We start from the raw sequence: 21,539 nt of genomic DNA, 5'->3' as shown, positions 1-21,539 counted from the left end.
GACCAGACCACACCACACCAGACCAGGGCCAGAACAGGCTAGACTAGGCCAGACCAGACTAGGGCTAGACCAGACCACACCACACCAGACCAGGGCCAGACCAGGGCCAGACAAGACCAGACCAGACCAGACTAGACTAGGGCTAGACCAGACCACACCACACCACACCAGACCAGGGCCAGACCAGACAAGACCAGACCAGACCAGACTAGGGCTAGACCAGACCACACCACACCAGACCAGGGCCAGACCAGGCTAGACTAGGCCAGACCAGGGCCAGGCCAGGCCAGACCAGACTAGGGCTAGACCAGACCAGACCAGGGCCAGACCAGGCCAGACTAGGCCAGACCAGGGCCAGACCACGCAAGACCAGACCAGAACAGGGCCAGACCAGACCAGGCCAGCCCAGACTAGACCTGGCCTGGTCCAAGGCTGATCATGATCTAAAAATGTATTATGCTATATTTATATCAGAATCTACATTTAGGGGACCACAAGGGGGTCCAATCTTGTTGCCACAGGGGCACTGACCCCACCCCCCCCCCCACACACACACACACAGACACCCCGAACTGCCCCTGAAAGGACTGCCAACAGGGGAGAAAAGAGGTAAGAATTCCTCACAGTGGGACAAAGGTCTCAGAAGAATGTTGTAAACGTGATGTTTGTGTTTACTCTCCCTGGGTGGACCTCTGGCTGGGCCAGACAAGCGAAACAAACAATCATTCTGTCTGCCTGCCATGTCGCCTTTCAGAGAGGGGCTGTTTGTTTGCACTGGGGTCAGATGGGTTTATGGAATGTCTCACGTTGCCCTCCTGGACCCCCCTCCCCCCCTGCCCCTCCCCTCTCGAGTCCTCACAGGAACATTCAGTGGGTCTGCCTGTTTACTGTGTGTGTGTGTGACTGTCAGTCAGTCAGTTGGGTGTGTGTGTATCATTCAGCGTGGATGAGTGTGTGTGACTGTCAGTCAGACAGACAGACAGACAGACAGACAGACAAGAAGTATAGACAGACAGACAGGCAGGAAAGGCTCATCTAGATCATTAAAATTAGGAGAAAATGTGAAGCTGAATAAAAGATAACAAGATTTACTTTGACTTGTGAACAAACAACGGCTATATTGCCAAAAGGAAAAAAAGAGGAAAAATGATATGCTCTTATATGACTTTATCTTCTATTTATTTTCCTGTCATGACCTTCACATATCCAATCCACCAAACGGTTCCCGCAGCTTCCTAGGCAACCAACTGTTTACATGCGGTGTTATTAGTAATTAACCTGTCCAGATGTGCACGTGAACCAGACAGCACTGGGAGCCCCCGGTGTGACGGAGATACTCACAGCTTCTCACCGCCGTTTGGTTCTCGATGTCTGAACCGTGACTGACTCAGACCATGTTGGCACGTGACAGCAGGCCATTAAAGTCGGTAATGTTGATGAGGCACCGCTTGGTCCCTAACCACAGTGTAGAGAATGTGTGTGTGTGTGTGTGTGTGTGTGTGTGTGTGTGTGTGTGTGTGTGTGTGTGTGTGTGTGTGTGTGTGTGTGAACTATCAGTGCCCCCTGTGTTTTCAGTGGCAACCAAATCTGCTATCCACGGCTGGGTTCAAAGTGCCCATCCATCATCCGCGCGCCATAGCTGTTTTACTCTAAATCGCGTGCACCAAAATACCTTGACAAATTGACATCTATTAGGTAGTCAAGAGCCGTGATCCGTGAAAAGGGTCACGGATGTAGCATTGACTTATTCCAATAACGACAAAGGGGCAACAAAGAAAAACCGAAGAGTTTTGCATTTTACAGTTGACGACTATGAGAAGGAATGGCATATGGCGTGCACGAGCTGGGGAGGCTTTTAAGACACCGCTAAAACATGAACAAATTCTTCACTGTAGTTAACCTCCTGTGAGGAAGTTCCCGGAGTCGTCTTGTCTGAAGAGAGGCACGCATTTTCCCTCCCTGTCAGCTACGAAAACTGTCTCCTTTAATACATCTGTCTGATCTTGTCACTAGTCAGCCAGACCGTTACGCGCTCGTCTTTGTGTGTGTGTGTGTTCGTGTGAGAAGAACAAGTGACATTCAAAGGCAAGGTCTAAGGAAACCTTTTCATTCAAGTTGTGACTAAAGAGCCCATGTACCAATTTTGATTCTGAAAAAAAACAATTTAGCGTTTTGAGATTGTGAGCCGCGGCCCACCCTCTCTTAAAACACACCCCTCACTTTTTGCCTACGGAGGGAATTATTGACTGGATGTAGCGGCAGTCTGTCGAGACTTCAGGCAACTGATAGCTTGTCCACATTAGTTTGGCTATTCTCCACCGCGATTGCTAAACAAGCCCCGGCTTGCTGATGTGAAACAATTACTTTCTGAGAATGACGACCAGCGACAGACCAATTCATGGAAAAGTAGATGAACACGCGCATCCAGCGTTTCGTACACCGATAAGGATGGATTGAAGGATAGAGCTAACTTCTTCTTCGCGACTCAAAAGAGTTCGTCGCCGACCAAACCAAGGAAAACTTCAAACTGCAAAACTACCCCCCCCCCCCTCGTCAAGCAAACGCGTATTCAGTCAAATGCGTCCTGAGTCCGCGATAAACAAAGAAAATAGTGACAAAGTACAGTTCGTTTCCAAAGGAGTTTATTACCGGAGTCGGAAGACAACCGCTGATACAGACCGGACACCTTTGCATGCCTCCTCTCTCCACACCTGTAAAGGTATGATACGTTAAACCGTGTCTCGCTTTAAAAACAGTCAAAACACAATGTTGTATTATGTCCAGTATATCCCATTGGGCCAATTTTATGGTTAGATTGAGCGTTTTCTAGGAATTCTCTAAATGTCCTCTAATAAAAAACTTATTTTGAACAATAGTGCGTGATGATCACACCATCTGACTTAGGGTACAAACAGCATAGGGAGGCTGTACTGTTGCACATTTAGTTTATTGATTTTCTATATCTTGATATTAGAGCGGTGAAGTCGTCTTTGTCGTCATAGTAGCCGATAAGCGATGGTCCAAGAGTGCTAATGATCAATGATTGACTGGAGCTTAGCCACCAAGCGAAATATTATGACAGACTGGACTCACTCTAAAGCTGCCGCTGAAAGAAAACACGTTTATTGATGATCTTTATTGATCGTTGTGTAAGGAAGACATCTTTCTTTCGTCGTTGTGGCAGTTGATCTCGCTCTGTAACGAAAGCAGTTCCCTGGGAAACATGGGAATTTCAACCCTGCAGAGACAGAAAGAGAGAGAAGGAAAGAGACAGAGAGAGGGGAGTGGAGCAGGAAGAGAAGGTGGAGAGAAAGAGAGAGAGAGAGGAACAGATGTAGCCTACAAGCACTAAGACTGAGTCTAAAATACTTAAACAATGGCTTTCATTACTGCCTCTTTACCCCCCCCCCCTCCCCCCGCCCCTCCTGCCCTCCCCCCCCTCCCCCTCCCCCCCCTGCCCTCCTCCCCTCTCTGCAAACATGAACTTCTCCTGCAAATCAAGAAGAATGTCAACTATCTGGTGTGCACTAATAAAACCTACATCTCTGTCTTTCCAGTATGGTCTTAATTGACCTCTCCTCATCCCGTTTACCCTTTCCTCCTTCCCCCTTCCTCACCCTTATCTCTCTCATTTTTCACTTTCTCTCCCGACGCTCTTTTCTCTCTCTCTCTCTCTCTCTCTCTCTCTCTCTCTCTCTCTCTCTCTCCTCTCTCTCTCTCTCTCTCTCTCTCTCTCTCTCTCTCTCTCTCTCTCTCTCTCTCACGTGAACACACAGCGACCATGGACCCTGTAGGCTGTGTGTCTGATGGGGCTAACCCCCCTCCTGGAGGGGGTTCCACCTCCACCCTCCTCCCCCTCCTCCCCACCTCCACCCCCCCCTCCTCCACCCTCCTCCTCCCCACCTCCACCACCCCCTCCTCCACCCTCCTCCTCCCCACCTCCACCCCCCCTCCTCCACCCTCCTCCACCCCCCCTCCTCCACCCTCCCCTCCTCCCCTCCCCACCTCCACCCTCCTCTCCTCCACCCTCCTCCACCCTCCTCCACCCCCCCCTCCTCCCCTCCTCCACCCTCCCCTCCTCCACCCTCCCCACCTCCACCCTCCACTCCCCACCTCCATCCTCCACCCTCCCCTCCTCCACCCTTCCCAACCTCCCGTTACTCTGATGATTTTCAGAGCAGAAGTAGAGGAGAGCTTGGACTCTCCAGTGTGGAGCGCTCACATCCAGACATCTGCTCCAGGCAGACGGCCAGACACAACCATCGCTGCTTACTATTTTCCCGCAACCTGACCTACTGGTGGTGTGTATGTGTCTGTTGGTGTGTGTGTTGGGGTGTGTGTTGGGTGTGTGTGTTGGGGTGTCTGTTGGTGTGTCTGTTGGGGTGTGTGTTGGTGTGTGTGTCTGTTGGTGTGTGTGTGTTGGTGTGTGTGTTGGTGTATGTGTGTTGTTGTGTGTGTGTTGGTGTGTGTGTTATTGTGTGTGCGTTGGTGTGTGTGTTATTGTGTGTGTTGGTGTGTGTGTGCGTGTGTCTGTTGTGTTTGTGTGTGTTGGTGTGTGTGTGTGTTGGCAGGGAGATGAGAGATGAGGCCTAATGCCTCCTATAACAACATCACAGTACAGCGTGTTGCTGCCTCCAACATCACAGTACAGCGTGTGCTGCCTCCAACATCACAGTACAGAGTGTGCTGCCTCAACATCACAGTACAACGTGTGCTGCCTCCAACATCACAGTACAGCTTGTGCTGCCTCCAACATTCTCCCAGGCATCCTTTCCTGCCTCCAGTTTATTTTCACTGGGGCGGCTGTGGCTCAGGGGGTAGAGAGGGTTGTCCTGTTAATCGCAAGGTTGGCGGTTCGATCCCCGACTCCTCCTAGGTCATGTGCCGAAGTATCCTTGAGCAAGACTCTGAACCCCAAGTTGCTCCCGATTGGCAGGCCGGCGCCTTGCATGGTAGCTCGCTGCCGTCGGTATGTGTGAGTGAGAGTATGAATGGGTGAATGAGAGGCAAACATTGTAAAGCGCTTTGAGTGCTGCTAAGGTAGAAAAGCGCTATATAAATGCAGTCCATTTACCATTTACCTTGTCCTTGTGTCCCGATGGAGCGCTGTCTGTGCTGGCCTTGGTGGAGAGGGCTGAGGCAGGAGGCAGGGAGGGAGGCAGGGAGGCAGGGAGGGAGGCAGGGAGGCAGGGAGGCAAGGGAGGGAGGGAGGCAGGGAGGCAGGCACTGCAGGGAGAGTTGGAGCTTGTTCTGACTTCCTGTTGCTGCATTCAGATTCCATGACTGATTCCTGCCACCATTCTTCTCTTTGGTTGAGTCCGAACAATCCTCCCTCTCCCCTAAGACCCCCCCCCCCCCTCGGGCCCAGCCCGGGGCTGTTCTCTCTCTCTCTCTCTCTCTCTCTCTCTCTCTCTCTCTCTCTGTCTTTCTCTGTCTCTCTCTCTCTCTCTCTCTCTCTCTCTCTCTCTCTCTCTCTCTCTCTCTCTCTCTCTCTCTCTCTCTCTCTGTCTCTGTCTCTCTCTCTCTCTCTCTCTCTCTCTCTCTCTCTCTCTCTCTCTCTCTCTCTCTCTCTCTCTCTCTCTCTCTCTCTCTCTCTCTCTCTCTCTCTCTCTCTCTCTCTCTCTCTCTCTCTCTCTCTCTCTCTCTCTCTCTCTCTCTGTCTCTCTCTCTCTGTCTCTCTCTCTCTGTCTCTCTCTCTCTCTCTCTCTCTCTCTAATGTCAAAGGCTTGAGGCCTTTGACATTATAAACAGTGAAGCGTCAGGATGTGGCATTGCTTGAATTGTGTAAAGGTTTACATTTCACATGGGTGTGTAGCTGTGACTGCAGGAAGTGCTGGGCCCAGACAACAGGCCTTGAGCATTTGGAGAGTTGTTCTGTGGATGCCAGGAGATTGGATGTCAAAGGATGGCTTCACAGAAGAAAGCAAACAAGAGTGAGACTGATGTTTCAGCGTTGGGTGAGCCTGTTTGCTTTGACAGTAGCCTCCCTGCCTCCTCTCCCTGCCTCCTCTCCCTGCCTTCTCTCTCCCTGCCTCCCCCCTCCCCCCTCTCCCTGCCTCCTCCCCTGGAACAGAAAACAGACCTTCTCTCTTCTCTTTCACCACCTCATCCTCTCCTCTCCCCCTCAATGTAAGCTCGAGGGCCCCTCTCCTCCCCTCTCCTCCCCCTCTCCTCCCCCTCTCCTCCCCTTTCCTCCCCCTCTCCTCCCCCTCTCCTCCCCCTCTCCTCCCCTCTCCTCCCCCTCTCCTCCCCCTCTCCTCCCCCTCTCCTCCCCTCTCCTCCCCCTCTCCTCCCCCTCTCCTCCCCCTCTCCTCCCTCTCTCCTCCCCTCTCCTCCCCCTCTCCTCCCCCTCTCATCCCCCTCTCCTCCCCCTCTCCTCCCCTTTCCTCCCCAGGTCACAAATGGAACCTTAATACCTTTTCCTCCTGGAGGTCAATCCCCCCCCTCCTTCCTCCTTCCCCTCACACCTAGAGAGAGGAGGTGCTAGAGAGAGGAGGAGGAGGTGAGAAGGAGGTAGAGGAGGTGAGAGAGACGGAAGGTGAGAGAGAGAGGGAAGGTGAGAGAGAGAGGAGGAGAGCGAGAGAGGGAAGGTGAGAGAGAGAGGGAAGGTGAGAGAGAGAGGAGGAGAGCGAGAGAGGGAAGGTGAGAGAGAGAGGATGTGAGAGAGAGGAGGAGAGGGAGAGAGGGAAGGTGAGAGAGAGAGGAGGTGAGAGAGAGGAAGAGAGGGAGAGAGGGAAGGTGAGAGGGAGAGAGAGGAGGAGAGGGAGAGGGAAGGTGAGAGAGAGAGGGAAGGTGAGAGAGAGAGGATGCAACATCTCAGTGTTTCAGCCCTCAGATGATTCACTCTGAAGATGAGACATGAGAGATGGTGGACCTGGAAGACATCAGTACAGTGAGAGATAAAGAGAGAGAGAGAGATAAGAGAGAGAGAGGGAGAAGGAGGGGATGAGAGAGAGAGTAAGAGAGAGAGAGAGTAAGAGAGAGGGAGAAGGAGGGAGAGAGAGAGAGAGAGAGGGGGGAGAAGGAGGGAGAGAGAGGAGAGAGGGGGAGAAGGAGGGAGAGAGAGAGGGGAGCAGGAGGGAGAGAGAGAGAGAGGGGAGAAGGAGGAGAGAGAGAGGGGGAGAAAAGTACAAAGAGGGGAGGGTGAGAGAGATAAAGTAAAGAGAGTGAGAGTGTGTGACAGAGAGCTCTGAGGGAGAGAGATATACAGAAAGAGAGGACAATGTATCTCCTGTGTCATGTCAGACACAGCAGTGAGTGTGTGGTTGCACTGATGTGCAGGTGTGTGTAACAGTATTCCACATGAAGGTGTATTCTGTGTGTGTGTGTGTCTGTGTGTGTGTGTGGAGGGGCTGACTGGTGATTTCAGGGTCTGTCTGTCTCTCGTGGAATGACTCATAGTTTTATTGTCCTCTTCTCTATCTGTCTTTAGACACGATCGCTTCATGACATCACTGTTTCTCCTGGCTCCTAAACTGTTAGCAAACACACACACGCAGACAGCTCTCCTCGTAACAGTCCAATTTCAGCATCTATTATTAGTCACACACAGCAGGCAGGAAGATAAAGGGAGTTTCCCCGGCAGGTTGGAGAGGGTCTTAGATCTCACACACACACACACACACACACACACACACACACACACACACAGACACACACACTCTTTATTGCTCTATTCTTACTCTGGGCGATGACACTTTTATGGAGCTGCAGGAACCGTAGATGTCACAGTGTCCCCCCCCCCCCCCCCCCCCCCCGGTACAGGATCACAGCACTAGAGAACCAGGGAACTTCCAGACACTGCAGAACCAGGGGAACCCCAGAACCCTCCAAACCCAGGGTCATAACTATATATGAGGTTCCCAAGGATCGGACCTCAAAACAACCCACTCTATGATCTATCTAAACATCACCCTGCTCAAAATATTGAAATGTTCCAGAGCTATGATTTACATCTGCGGTTGACCTTAGTAGAACTTAGACGCTGTCTACAGGTCTGTCCTAGACGCACCGCAGCTCCAGCCCGTCATCTCCCAGTGCTCACGTCCATCTGCTGATGACTCCAAAATGTGGTTAGAACAGTGAACACTGTTCTAGAACACTCTCTCTGCCTCAGACTCGCAAATCTGTTCCAGACTCAGAGAAGTCATGTAGGGCTTATGTATCCAGGACACATGTTGCCATGTGTACTGTGTCCACACACACACACACACACATGTGCACACACTCACATTTCTCTGCACAGCAGTCTCAAAGGACTGTGCTGATTGGCCTTGGAGTAAACAAACGTTCGGGAATCCAGTCTTGCAATTGGGCCGTCAGCCTTTGCCCCTCCCTCACCATGGTCCTCCAGGGTCCAGGAAGCCTGCTCAGGTGTCTGCAGTCCCCCACAGAGGCACTGTTGTGCGGGTTTGCTTCAGATGGTTCTGGAGCCTCTAGAGACGTTAGCGAGCCGGCCAAGGGCCTCCTCGACAGTCCCACTCCGAGGTTCGAGTGTGAGGTTTGAGTTAGCTCAGCGCCGGTTAACCCTGATGTGGGATGATTGATGGGGGTGATGGTTTACTCGTGGGAGGGGGGAGGGAGGGAGGAGGGAGGGAGGGGGGGAGGGAGGGAGGGAGGAGGGAGGGAGGGAGCACTCCTGGAGTAAAGGGGGAGGACGAGAGGAGGACGAGGGGTGAAAGAGAGAGAGGTTTTGTTTTCTTCCTGGTTGCTCCTCCGCCGGGCTCCAACACGGCAGTGTGTGAGGTCACGGGGTCGCCGATGTGTTCAGGCGTCTGGGTGATGAGGACACGTCTCTGTCCAGCCAATCAGAGCGTCCGGTTCACTGAGGGAGAGCGTCCGGAGGACAATGGCACAACTGCCCCTCAGCAGGAGAGAGCAGCGCCCGCAGGAGAGACCACACACACACTCTGACCTACATAGGGTAGTGTACAGACCAGACCAGGACCGGCCTGGGCCTCTCTCTCTCTCTCTCTCTCTCTTTCTCTCTGCTATCCAACCAACCACCCATCCCTCCATCCCTCCCTCTACCACACTGCATACAGACCCTGCTGGATTCACACCTCCCTGTCTCTGTGTATTTGTGTTGAATTGTATGAGTCAGGAGAAGTGAGTTATGTGTGTGCGTATTGTGTGTCTTTGAGCGTGTGTGTGTTTACTACTGTGTGCTTTACATGCTCATTTAGGACCCCCTACCTATCCTGCTTCATTGTGTGTTTACCCCACCTCCCCCCCACAACCACACACACACACACGGCCCCCGCCCTGCCTTGTACAATAGAGCGCTTTTGTAGTGAATCAGACCAGGGGGAGGCTGTGTAGAAGAGTCTGGACTGTGGCCCGGTGAACGGACCACCGACTGGGCCCCTCCGACCACACACACACTAACACACACACACACACACGTGTGGAAACACACACACAGGTAGAAACTCAAACGGGAGCAGTCAGACAGACAGACACACTGTACATTCATAGAGAAAGCTCCAGGTCAGCTTTAGCCTGGACAGCCTGCAGGTTCACAAGCTGTTTCTGGATGGGCAATACAGCTGCTGCTCTGACACTGACCTCTCTCCCCCCTGCCTCCCTCCCCCTGCCTCTCTATCTCCCTGAACCCCTGCCTCCCTATCTCCCCTGCCTCCCTGTACTCATGCCTCCTGGCCTCCTTGCCTCCCTATCTCCCTGAACCCCTTCCTCCCTGCCTCCCTATCTCCCCTGCCTCTCTTCCGCCCTGCCTCCCTCCCTGCCCCCCTGTTCCCCCTGGCTGCCCTGCCTTCCTCCAAGCTTGCTACCTCCCTCAGTCCAGCAGACACAGTGCAAGGAGAGTTCGTTTTTGTGTATGCTCCCCCCCCTCTCCCCCCCCTCTCCCCTTCCTTTCTCAAGCCTTTGAATGGTGCATGTCACTACACACACACACACACACTCACACACTCAAAGTGAGGGTCTGTATCCTGTCGTATTGTCTGGCGGCGTGACAGTGTCTCAGCGGGCGTACTCGACACAGACTCCAGGTCTGTCCGATGAGCTCATCTAAACATCCAGATATGAAATTTTAAATATGAAATATGTCACAGCGCTGTGATTTTCCAGAGAGCGAGATAAGGATCGCGGCGTGGTGGAGGCCCCAGGACCTGTGCAGGATTGGCTGAGCTGTCTCAGGATGATGATGTGGATGAGGTAAACAGCCCCTGGCTCGTGTCAGGACGTCCATGCTGCTTTCAACTCCTGCAGTCACAAACCTCCTGTCCTGGGTCTCCCTTGCCTGCGTGTGTGTGAGTGTTTGTTCCTCCCCGTGTGTGTTTCTTCCTGCGTGTGTGTGTCTGTTTGTTCCTGCGTGTGTGTGTGTGTGTGAGTGTGTGTGTTCCTGCGTGTGTTGGTTCGTGTGTGTGTTCCTGCGTGTGTGTGTGAGTGTGTGTGTGTGTGTGTGTGTTCCTGCGTGTGTGTGAGAGACCTGGGCTGGTGTGTGTGATCACAACCTGGTGGTTGTGATCAGGGTCCAGTCAGCCTTCTTCATCAGTACTTATCTCCTCCAGTCTTCTGCAAGGCTGTAATGAACACACACGTTTATAGTAACCATTTTATGGCAGAGAGCTTATGAGATGTGGAGCCTGCAGACACACACACACACACACAGGCACACACAGCCACACTCACAAACACCTAGACATGCAATTATGCATATGTCTCACTCTAGACATTAAATAGAGGCACTCACACACACACACATACATATTTACGAATGCAACATGCATGCACACAGACACAGACACACACACACACACACACACACACACACACAGCTGTCCAGCTGTTCTCTGTCCATCAGCTTCTGTCAGTGAGAGGGTGTGTGTGTGTGTGTCCTCAGTTAGTTGCACAGCTAAATGGTAGTGAAGAAACACTGGCTGCACCTGGATAAGCAAAGCACACACTAACACACACACACACCTGGATGGGCGGGCTGATGGACGGGACAGGAATGGTGATGATGACAAAGCAGAGCTGCAGAGGTGTCTGTTCTTCATGGTGATGAGAGTCCTCGCACGCTAGCTAGCAGGGAGCAACACTGGACACGCTGTGTGTGTTTGTGTGTTAGTCAGTGTGTTTGTCAGTGTGTGTTAGTGGGTGTGTGTCACTGTGTGTGTGTGTGTGTGTGTGTGTGTGTGTGTTTTAAGGGGGACTGTGGGGCTGTAAGGGGGAACTTTGAAGCACTTTCTAACCTCACTGTAACCTCAGAGGTGGTTAACCACATGCTGGACTGCTTCCACGTTCTCTTCCTCCCTCTCTCTCTCTCTCTCTCTCTCTCTCTCTCTCTCTCTCTCTCTCTCTCTCTCTCTCTCTCTCTCTCTCTCTCTCTCTCTCTCTCTCTCTCTCTCTCTCTCTCTCTCTCTCTGTCTCTCTCTCCATCTTCACTTCATTTCTTCAATTCCCTGATTTCTCTTTCCTTCTCTCTCTCTCTTTTCCCCTCTTCCTCATCCCCTCTCTCAAACACTATGTTGTTTGTCTCACTGCGTGTTTCAGTAAATTAAAACTCCCCCCCCCCCCACGCCCGCCCCCACAGACAAACAGTATTAGAAAGCTGCAGTTAGGATTTGGGTAGTCTCTGTTCTGACCACACGGACCATTCTACAACCCAGGAATCCTGCAGCAAACAAGCGCCGGAGCCAGAACAGTTTACATGGGGTGGAACCGCGGTTCTGCTTGGGACTCGGATGGAGAGAGGGAGGGAGAGAGAGAGAAGGGGGGGGGAGAGAGAGAGAGAGATTGAGAGAGAGAGAGAGAGAGAGAGAGAGAGAGAGAGAGAGAGAGAGAGAGAGAGAGAGAGAGAGAGAGAGAGAGAGAGAGAAACTCAGATGGTTTCTTATGAGGCGATAGTGGTATGAGAGGGTTTTGAAATGAAAATGAAGAAGAAAATGAATTAGGAGGAGGGATGGCGGAAGTGGTAGTTATGGAGTTGCGGTAAAATGTGTTTTCGAGGACGCTGGTTATTGGAGAGGCTCCGGAGAGTTCTTTCATAATTTGAGAAAGAGGGAGGGAGGAGTGGAGATGAAGGAGAGGAGATGGAGGGAGGAGGAGAGGAGAGAGACAGGGAGATGGAGGGAGGAGGAGATGGAGGAGAGGAGGTGAAGGGAGGAGGAGATGGAGGAGAGGAGGTGGAGGGAGGAGGAGAGAGAGACAGGGAGATGGAGGGAGGAGGAGATGGAGGAGAGGAGGTGGAGGGAGGAGAGAGAGACAGGGAGATGGAGGGAGGAGGAGATGGAGGAGAGGAGGTGGAGGGAGGAGGAGAGAGAGACAGGGAGATAGAGGGAGGAGGAGATGGAGGAGAGGAGGTGGAGGGAGGAGGAGAGAGAGACAGGGAGATGGAGGGAGGAGGAGATGGAGGAGAGGAGGTGAAGGGAGGAGGAGAGAGAGACAGGGAGATGGAGGCAGCAGGAGAGAGCAGCCAGACTGGAGAGAGCAGCCAGCAGGAGAGAGCAGCCAGCAGGAGAGAGCAGCCAGACTGGAGAGAGCAGCCAGACTGGAGAGAGCAGCCAGCAGGAGAGAGCAGCCAGACTGGAGAGAGCAGCCAGCAGGAGAGAGCAGCCAGCAGGAGAGAGCAGCCATACTGGAGAGAGCAGCCAGACTGGAGAGAGCAGCCAGCAGGAGAGAGCAGCCAGCAGGAGAGAGCAGCCAGCAGGAAAGATCAGCCAGCAGGAGAGAGCAGCCAGCAGGAGAGAGCAGCCAGACTGGAGAGAGCAGCCAGACTGGAGAGAGCAGCCAGCAGGAGAGAGCAGCCAGACTGGAGAGAGCAGCCAGCAGGAGAGAGCAGCCAGCAGGAGAGAGCAGCCAGCAGGAAAGATCAGCCAGCAGGAGAGAGCAGCCAGCAGGAGAGAGCAGCCAGACTGGAGATGTGTGGCTGCTCTCCTGCAGCTCTGAACAGCTGGAGGAGGCCTGTCTGCAGGAAGTGCGGCTTCCAACCTTTTTTTCCTGTGTTTCAGCAATCCATGATGGACGTGGTTGATCCGCGTCCTCTATTACCTGTGTTTGTGTGTGTGTGTGTAAAGACACTGTCTCTCGGGTATGTGTGTGTGTGTGTGTGTAGAAAGAGAGATGGAGACTGTCTCGGGTGTGTGTGTGTGTGTGTAGAAAGAGAGATGGAGACTGTCTCAGATGTGTGCGTGTATAAAGAGAGATGGAGACTGTCTCGGGTGTGTGTGTGTGTGTGTGTGTGTAGCGAGACTCTCTGGAGGTGTGTGTCATGTAGTGGGTCAGTGGTTCAGTTGCTCAGCTGTCTGGTGAGAGATGTGGGTCAGGAGAGGATGTGAAGGGTGAGGGCATGGGGTCACACACACACACACACACACACACACAAACACACACACACACACACACACACAGAAGAGCAAATTCTTGTTTCCCAGCCAAACATTACAAATGTTCTGTTTTCTCCTCGTTTTAGTGGAGAAAGAAAAAATCTTCTCAGAGGCTACTCTCCCTCTCTCCCTCTCTTCCTCCCCCCTCTCTTCCCCTCTCCATCTCCTCCTCTTCCCCTCTGCTTTGTCAAACAGCATCTCTCATGTTTCAGCCTTTAATGACTTTGGCTCAGAGTCCCACTGTTCTTCTTCCTCTCTCTCCCCTTCTCCTCCCCTTTCTCTTTCTCTTCCTCCCCTCTCTCTTTCTCTTCCTCTCTCTTTCTCTTTCTCTCTCTCTCAATCTCTCTCTCTCTCCCCTTCTCCTCTCCTCTCCTCTCTCTCCTCCCTCTCTCTCTCTTTCCTCTGTTAGTGAATGAAGCGGAAGACTCTGTGCTGCTGATAAAGAGAACTCAGCTTGGCTTCTGCCTCCTCTGAGCTCAGACTCCAGACTGTAGGCCTGCAGACTCCCACCTCCTCTGTCCAGACTGAGGGCAGCTCAGGCCTGCAGACTCCCACCTCCTCTGTCCAGACTGAGGGCAGCTCAGGCCTGCAGACTCCCACCTCCTCTGTCCAGACTGAGGGCAGCTCAGGCCTGCAGACTCCCACCTCCTCTGTCCAGACTGAGGGCAGCTCAGGCCTGCAGACTCCCATCTCCTCTGTCCAGACTGAGGGCAGCTCAGGCCTGCAGACTCCCACCTCCTCTGTCCAGACTTAGAGCAGCTCAGGCCTGCAGACTCCCACCTCCTCTGTCCAGACTTAGAGCAGCTCAGGCCTGCAGACTCCCACCTCCTCTGTCCAGACTTAGAGCAGCTCAGGCCTGCAGACTCCCACCTCCTCTGTCCAGACTGAGGGCAGCTCAGGCATGCAGACTCCCACCTCCTGTCTGAACACAGGACCTTCTGCAGAATACACAGTGACTAGCAGCAGGCTCACCTGACACACACTGCTTTCTGCATGAGTGGAAAGTACCATCCAGGCTTCTGTGCCCTTTAGTGGGCTTGATTCTGCAAAACGTCTTCCTGTCAAAGGCTGGTTGGTTAGTTGATTGATCAATGCCACTCACTGATTGGTTGGTTGTCTTTCGCAGGTTTCCTCTTCCTGTGACATCATCACATCATGCCTGAGGGGGCGGGCCGTGGCAGCAAGACGAAGCTCAGCAACCAAGGTCAGAGGTCAACCAGAGGCATGGTTATTATAGGATGGATGAAAGCCGGGCTGAAAATCAGACGTCTGTTACTAAGCTACGCTGTTGAGTTGGGGGAAGAACGACAAAGCGGATCTGAATCCTGATTTCACTTCGTAAAATAAAATCTGTACAGTCTGCTGTAAGGTCATGTTTAGTTTAGATAAATATCTCAATATTACCCCAAAAACTTGGAACAATGTTTGTCAGTTCAACTTCCTGTAGCAAGTTTTGCCAAGCGACTTGGCTTGCAACAGGATAACAAGTTAGCATTACAGCTAACCATAGCACTACCTGGGTCTGAGTCTGTGGCAGAATAACAAGCTAGCATTACAGCTAACCTCAGTGCTGTCTGGAGTCTGGTGCGACACAACTCTGCTTGTTAAAGCTAACATCCCCCTGTTCTGCTGTGCCTGTGTGTTTGTGGCCGCCGGGTTAAATACAGCGCTGAATAATGTTTAGGATGGGGAAATGGAGGGTAGAAGTGGCCCGGCAGATATGATTATCCATGAACACGGGCCAGGGAGAACGCCCAAGATAAGAGTGTCGGCGGGGGAGAACGGCACGGCAGCCTGGCCCAGACACACAGAGCAGGGCAGGGAGGGGGGAGACTGGGAGAGGCAACTGAACTGAGATTATTTTTAGGGCCTTATTTAGTTGTTGTCCCTCCATGTCTTCCGCCCTCTCTCTCTCTCTCTGTCTCCCTCTCTCTCTCTGTCTGTCTCTATGTCTCCCTCTCTCTGTCTCTCTCTATGTCTCCCTCCCTCTCTCTGTCTCTCTCTATGTCTCCCTCCCTCTCTCTGTCTCTCCCTCCCTCTCTCTCTCTATGTCTCCCTCCCTCTCTCTGTCTCTCTCTATGTCTCCCTCCCTCTCTCTGTCTCCCTCCCTCTCTCTGTCTCTCTATGTCTGCCTCCCTCTCTCTTCCCTCCCTCCTCCCATATTTTCCCAACAAAGAGTGGAGCTGCTGACAGGAGTGGTGGTGAAACACGGCCGGGACGCTGTGGTCGTGTACTGCCAGCACAATCCAGATCGTTTAAGGGTGTTCACTTCTCATTGGAAGGTTTAATGTAAACAGAAGGAAACAGGGCTGTGTGTGTGTGTGTTTGTGTGCGCGTGTGTTTTGTGCATGTGTGTGTGTGTTGTGCAAGTGTGTGTGCTCGTGTGTGCTCGTGTGTGCTGTACAGTCACACACACACACACACACACTATCAATCTGACAAATTACACTGTCATTCGGTTCTCCAAGTGTGTTTTACAGCTAATACGTCTCTTTTTAATTTGTGTACGTTCTGCTTTTTATAGGTGGAGGGTTCAGTAGTGTGTCAGGAGGGTCCTGGAGTACGGTGTGCAGTTTCACGCTCAGTAGGCGGCCAGCCCTCAGTGTTTAGCTCCAGCCTTGTGTTACAGTCTCTCTGCTAACTAGCCCCCTGCCTCCAGTCCCCAGCGCCCAGCCTGTCCCTGAGGCCTACTCGGCTGCTTTAAGAAGCTATATGATACCTGACAGCTTTCAGTGTTGTTAAACGTGTTGATGTGACTTATATAGGCTTCGTAGTCTGTGTGTTCCAGCAGAGAAAGAGTGTATTCTTGTTGCTGTTGGAATCTCCAGTGGCTTGTGTTTTAGGTCTCTCTCTCTCTCTCTCTCACACACACTCACACACACACACACACACACACTTACGGACACACTCACACACCCAACTCACACACACAAAGCATCTCTGTGTCTACGTGTTGGTGTGACTCTGCCAGGCAGCGCAGGGTAATGGCTCAACAGTTTGTTGATCTCCATGTTTTGATTTCTGCTCACGAACCATCAAAGACCAGCTGCCATGTCCGTCACCAAGCTGGTTAGAACACTGCTTCCGTCGCTTAGCAACCCCTGCCAAGGCAACGGGTTCTCTTAGTCACCACCAAGAAGTCAGGAGCCCTGACACATCCTGTCATATGTGCCTGTCAGGTACACACACATACACACTCATGCATCTGCACACATACACACATGCATGCACAAACACACCCACACATGCATACACGCACAAACACACACACACGTATGCACAGAAACATACACACACGCACAAACACACACAAGGTTCTGTTAGTCAGTCAATGAGGAAACAGTTTCCATCAGCTTCTATCTAGACGTCATCTGTTTACGTTGTGCGTCTCTGAAAGCCGGTCTTTGACCGACACACATCTTACTCGAAATTCCCCCCAAAACCATCAGTGTTCCACAACACCAAATAAGGCCTGGAGCTCCATGGCAGGCCAGGCAGAGAGAGAGAGAGAGAGAGAGAGAGAGAGAGAGAGAGAGAGAGAGAGAGAGAGAGAGAGAGAGAGAGAGAGAGAGAGAGAGAGAGAGAGAGAGAGAGAGAGAGAGAGAGAGAGAGAGAGAGAGAGAGAGAGAGAGAGAGAGAGAGAGAGAGAGAGAGACAGACAGACAGACAGACAGACAGACAGAGAGAGAGACAGACAGACAGACAGACAGACAGACAGACAGACAGACAGACAGACAGACAGACAGACAGACAGACAGACAGACAGACAGACAGACAGACAGAGTAATGGGGAGAGAGAGAGAGAGAGAGAGGACTACTTCCTCTCTGATGATCAGTCCTCCTGTTCTTCAGTGGTTTGCTCTCTGAGGTGTGCTGAAACAGGAAGGCTGATGGCTGGGACACACACACACGCATTCACAAACACACACACTCACAGACACACACACACTCTCTTGATCTCTCTCCTTTGTTCTCTCTCTCTCCTTGTCTCTGTTCTCTCTCTCTCTCTCCTTATCTCTGTACGTGGTGGGCTTCCCTCGCAGGGCTGGACCGGCCTCCGACAGACCTGCAGGTGAGAGAGGGATCTGGGCTGTGGGGTGGTTGTTGCTACTGGAAAACAAATCAATTGTAATTACTGGTGGAGTTGGTGTGTGGAACACACAGCAGGTCGGCGCTGCAGGGTGGGTACATGTCCTTTTAGCATATCAGCTTGTGTGTGTGTGTGTGTGTGTGTGCATTGCGTGTCCATGCGTGTATGTAGTTTGTGGTTTGTATTCTGAGTAGCCAGCCTCGGAGCTATTCGGATGGCTCCCTGATATAGATATAGGCAGACAGAACGACAGGAAGACAGAGAGGCAGACAGGCAGACAGGCAGGCAGGCAGACAGGCAGAGAGGCAGAGAGGCAGACAGGCAGGCAGACAGGCAGACCCTGCTGGGACTGTTGGGAGATTGGCCATCTCTGTTTTGCTCTGATCAGCCCCTGTGCTCCCGGGACACCAGGACACAGAGTGAGGTCCCTGGGCAGCAGGTAGGACACCCACTTCCGTACTTCCCCTGGAGGAGCAGCTGGCTGGCGGTTCACACTAGGCCTTGCCTAACTGACAAATGTCACTTCTTTGAATTAATTCTGCGGTCATCTTAAACCATTGCAGATACAGTCCCAGAATGCTACAGGTCTGGTTTGTTGATTTGTGCTGCAAACTCTCTCTCTCTCACTCTCGAGAGCTGCTCTCTGGTTGTGTACAGTCTGAAACCAATCATGTACGAGACTAGAAACATGTCTTTCATTAGTTTCTGAAGATACTTCATGTTTTGTGTTGACGATGACGCTGAAGAATGTAGTTTGCTGTGGCTGAGGTGTGTCGTATGATGCATGTTTCCCTGTTCTAACAGTAGGTAAATGAAAGCGTTTGTACTCAGGAATACCAATGGTTGTTTCTGTTCTGTGTGCCCCGGACCACAACCGTGGCTCAGGGACAGGAAGTGTAGGGGAGTCAGATGGCTGAGTGGTGAGGGAATCGGGCTAGTAATCAGAAGGTTGCTAGTTCGATTCCCGGCTATGCCAACCAAATGACGTTGTGTCCTTGGGCAAGGCACTTCACCCTACCTGCCTCGGGGGGAATGTCCCTGTACTTACTGTAAGTCGCTCTGGATAAGAGTGTCTGCTAAATGACTACATGTAAATGTAAGTGTGAGCTGATTGCTACATTCAGGTTTTAACAGAACTCAGTCTGTCTTCGTAGTTTGAGTTGTAGTTGGCATTCTCTGTCTGTAGTCTCTAGTCCCAGACAGTCAGACACTAGACACCATTGCAGCCCAGCCTTCATGGCATCCACCCAGCCCTCGCCCCCACCCCCATCCCCAGTCTGTGTTGTGGCAGACAGCCTGCAACATTAGCTTGGCTGGGAGAAGCGCTGCAGCCCTGTGTACCCCCCCATCCTGAAGCTGCTAGCTCCAGATCCATCCTGAAGCTGCTAGCTCCAGATCCATCCTGAAGCTGCTAGCTCCAGATCCATCCTGAAGCTGCTAGCTCCAGATCCATCCTTAAGCTGCTAGCTCCAGATCCATCCTGAAGCTGCTAGCTCCAGATCCATCCTGAAGCTGCTAGCTCCAGATCCATCCTTAAGCTGCTAGCTCCAGATCCATCCTGAAGCTGCTAGCTCCAGATCCATCCTGAAGCTGCTAGCTCCAGATCCATCCTGAAGCTGCTAGCTCCAGATCCATCCTGAAGCTGCTAGCTCCAGATCCATCCTGAAGCTGCTAGCTCCAGATCCATCCTTAAGCTGCTAGCTCCAGATCCATCCTGAAGCTGCTAGCTCCAGATCCATCCTGAAGCTGCTAGCTCCAGATCCGTCCTGAAGCTGCTAGCTCCAGATCCATCCTGAAGCTGCTAGCTCCAGCTACACGTCATCTCTCAAATATTCCCCTCCAGCACACACACTTCCCAGCCTGCTTTTACTGACCCCAACACCCTCCACGCTCTCTATCCAACTAGGAGATTTACACGTCAGAGCAGATAGTTGTTGAATCAACAGAACATGGCTGGATTGTCCTGTTTGTGGTCCAGTTTGGCCATGCTCACACACACACACCCACTCACGCAGACACACACCCACATATGCCTACACACTTACACACAGGCACAATGCTTTAGTCCAGTTTGGCTATGCTCACACACAGACGTGCACACACACACACACACACACACACACACACACAGGCACAATGCTTTAGTCCAGTTTGGCTATGCTCACACACAGACGTGCACACACACACACACACACACACACAGGCACAATGCTTTAGTCCAGTTTGGCTATGCTCACACACAGACGTGCATACACACACACACACACACACACACAGACAGGGACAATGCTTTGGTCCAGTTTGGCTATGCTCACACACAGACATGCACACACACACACACACACACACACACACACACACACACACACACACACACACACACAGACAGGCACAATGCTTTGGTCCAGTTTGGCTATGCTCACACACAGACATGCACACACACACACACACACACACACACACACACACAGACAGGCACAATGCTTTGGTCCAGTTTGGCTATGCTCACACACAGACATGCACACACACACACACACACACACACACACACACACACACAGACAGGCACAATGCTTTGGTCCAGTTCTGCACCAGCTGGGCAGCATGTTAGTGGAGCTGAATGAGACGCTGCCTGGAGACACAACAACACCAGAACTGTGGATATTGAGCGCAGTGCGTATCACACACACATATCACACACACACTCACTCGCACACACACGTGCACTTGCACACGAACACACACACTCTCTCACACACACTCCCATAATGTTTTTTTTTTCACGCATACAGTAAGCATTGAAACCCTATCCATACACAGTGCATTGTGGAGTGTTCAGTCAGTCAGCGCTTGTTTCCAGGATACACCCGCCCCCCCCCCCCCTCCCTCCTTGGAAACCCTCCATGGAAAATCACAGAGATTGATGCTATGAAATTTCAGCAATTACTAATTATGTGAGTTGGGCGCAATTATCCTCATGAATTCATTTTTCCATATAATTATCTGCAACAATATGCGTCAGGTGTCTTTGTATAAACACTAAGTGTGTTTTTAGGATTATGCACAGATTGACCTGGTTTTAACCTCCAGTTAAACACCACCTGACAGATTAGGTTTAATTTGACTTTAATGAGATAGTCTGTCTTAATTGAAATCGTTTTTTAAGGGTGTGTTAGTGTACATTTACTTCTGACTGCAACATACACACATACACAACACACACACACACACACAACAAGGCTCTGGTCTGGTATTTTACTAAGCGGAGTCGTTCACAGCCAGAGATGACGACCTGGTCGAGCTCGCTGAATCTGTCTCCGTGCCCGGGGCATATTTCCTCGTCCTCTCCTCCACTGACTCCCAGTCATCTTCTGCATCTGAGACTGCAGTCAGTAGCTGCTTGTCTTGGATGTGGGCCAGCTAAGATAAACAGCATCCTTCAGGCTGCTCATGAGTTTGCTTAAATCAAATTTAGACAATTAATTCTGCCCTGATGCCTTAAAGTGGTGTGTGAAAACTCCTAGGCTGAGAAACCATGGACACTGGGGGGGGGTCAGATGGCTGAGCGGTTAGGGAGTCGGGCTATTAATCAGAAGGTTGTTGGTTCGATTCCCGGCTGTGCAAAATGACGTTGTGTCCTTGGGCAAGGCACTTCACCCTACTTGCCTCGGGGGGAATGTCCCTGTACTTACTGTAAGTCGCTCTGGATAAGAGCGTCTGCTAAATGACTAAATGTAAATGTCTGACCTGCCGATGTGAATGGCTTCTGAGAACACACACACACGCACGCTCACACACTCTCTCTCACACACACCCACACACGCATACACATATGCCCACACTCTCTCTCACACACACACACACACACTCATACTCACACACACTCTGACACAAACACACACGGCATCATCGATCGTGTTCATGGAGTGTGTTCTGAGGAGAGATGAAGGTGACAGGAAACTGTTAGCATGGAGCCAAATATGGAGTTGCAGAGGTGACAGTGGATGGTTTAGTTAGTGAGCAACGCCGAGCAGGTGTGAAACCTGTTCAGCCATTGTCACAGGAAGTGGTTGGTTGCTGCACTTCCTTCTCTGTTCACA

At 51.8% G+C, this 21,539-nt stretch overlaps 1 protein-coding gene across 1 annotated transcript in view; it reads left to right on the top strand.

The window, feature by feature from the left end:
• The first annotated feature begins 1,800 nt into the window (after positions 1-1,800).
• LOC134029425 (pleckstrin homology domain-containing family G member 2-like) overlaps positions 1,801-21,539 on the top strand; it is a 33,723-nt gene continuing 13,984 nt past the window's right edge. Inside the window, exons 1-2 of the mRNA XM_062473522.1 lie at positions 1,801-2,719; positions 14,476-14,553. Coding sequence (XP_062329506.1) covers positions 14,505-14,553 — 49 coding nt within the window. The 5' untranslated portion in view covers positions 1,801-2,719; positions 14,476-14,504. The remainder of the gene's footprint in view (positions 2,720-14,475; positions 14,554-21,539) is intronic.

The sequence above is a fragment of the Osmerus eperlanus genome, chromosome 11 (assembly GCF_963692335.1).
Source record: "Osmerus eperlanus chromosome 11, fOsmEpe2.1, whole genome shotgun sequence".
Lineage (NCBI taxonomy): Eukaryota > Metazoa > Chordata > Actinopteri > Osmeriformes > Osmeridae > Osmerus > Osmerus eperlanus.
Note: the sequence above shows the minus strand (reverse complement) of the source record. Positions and strands in the feature narration are given on the sequence as shown.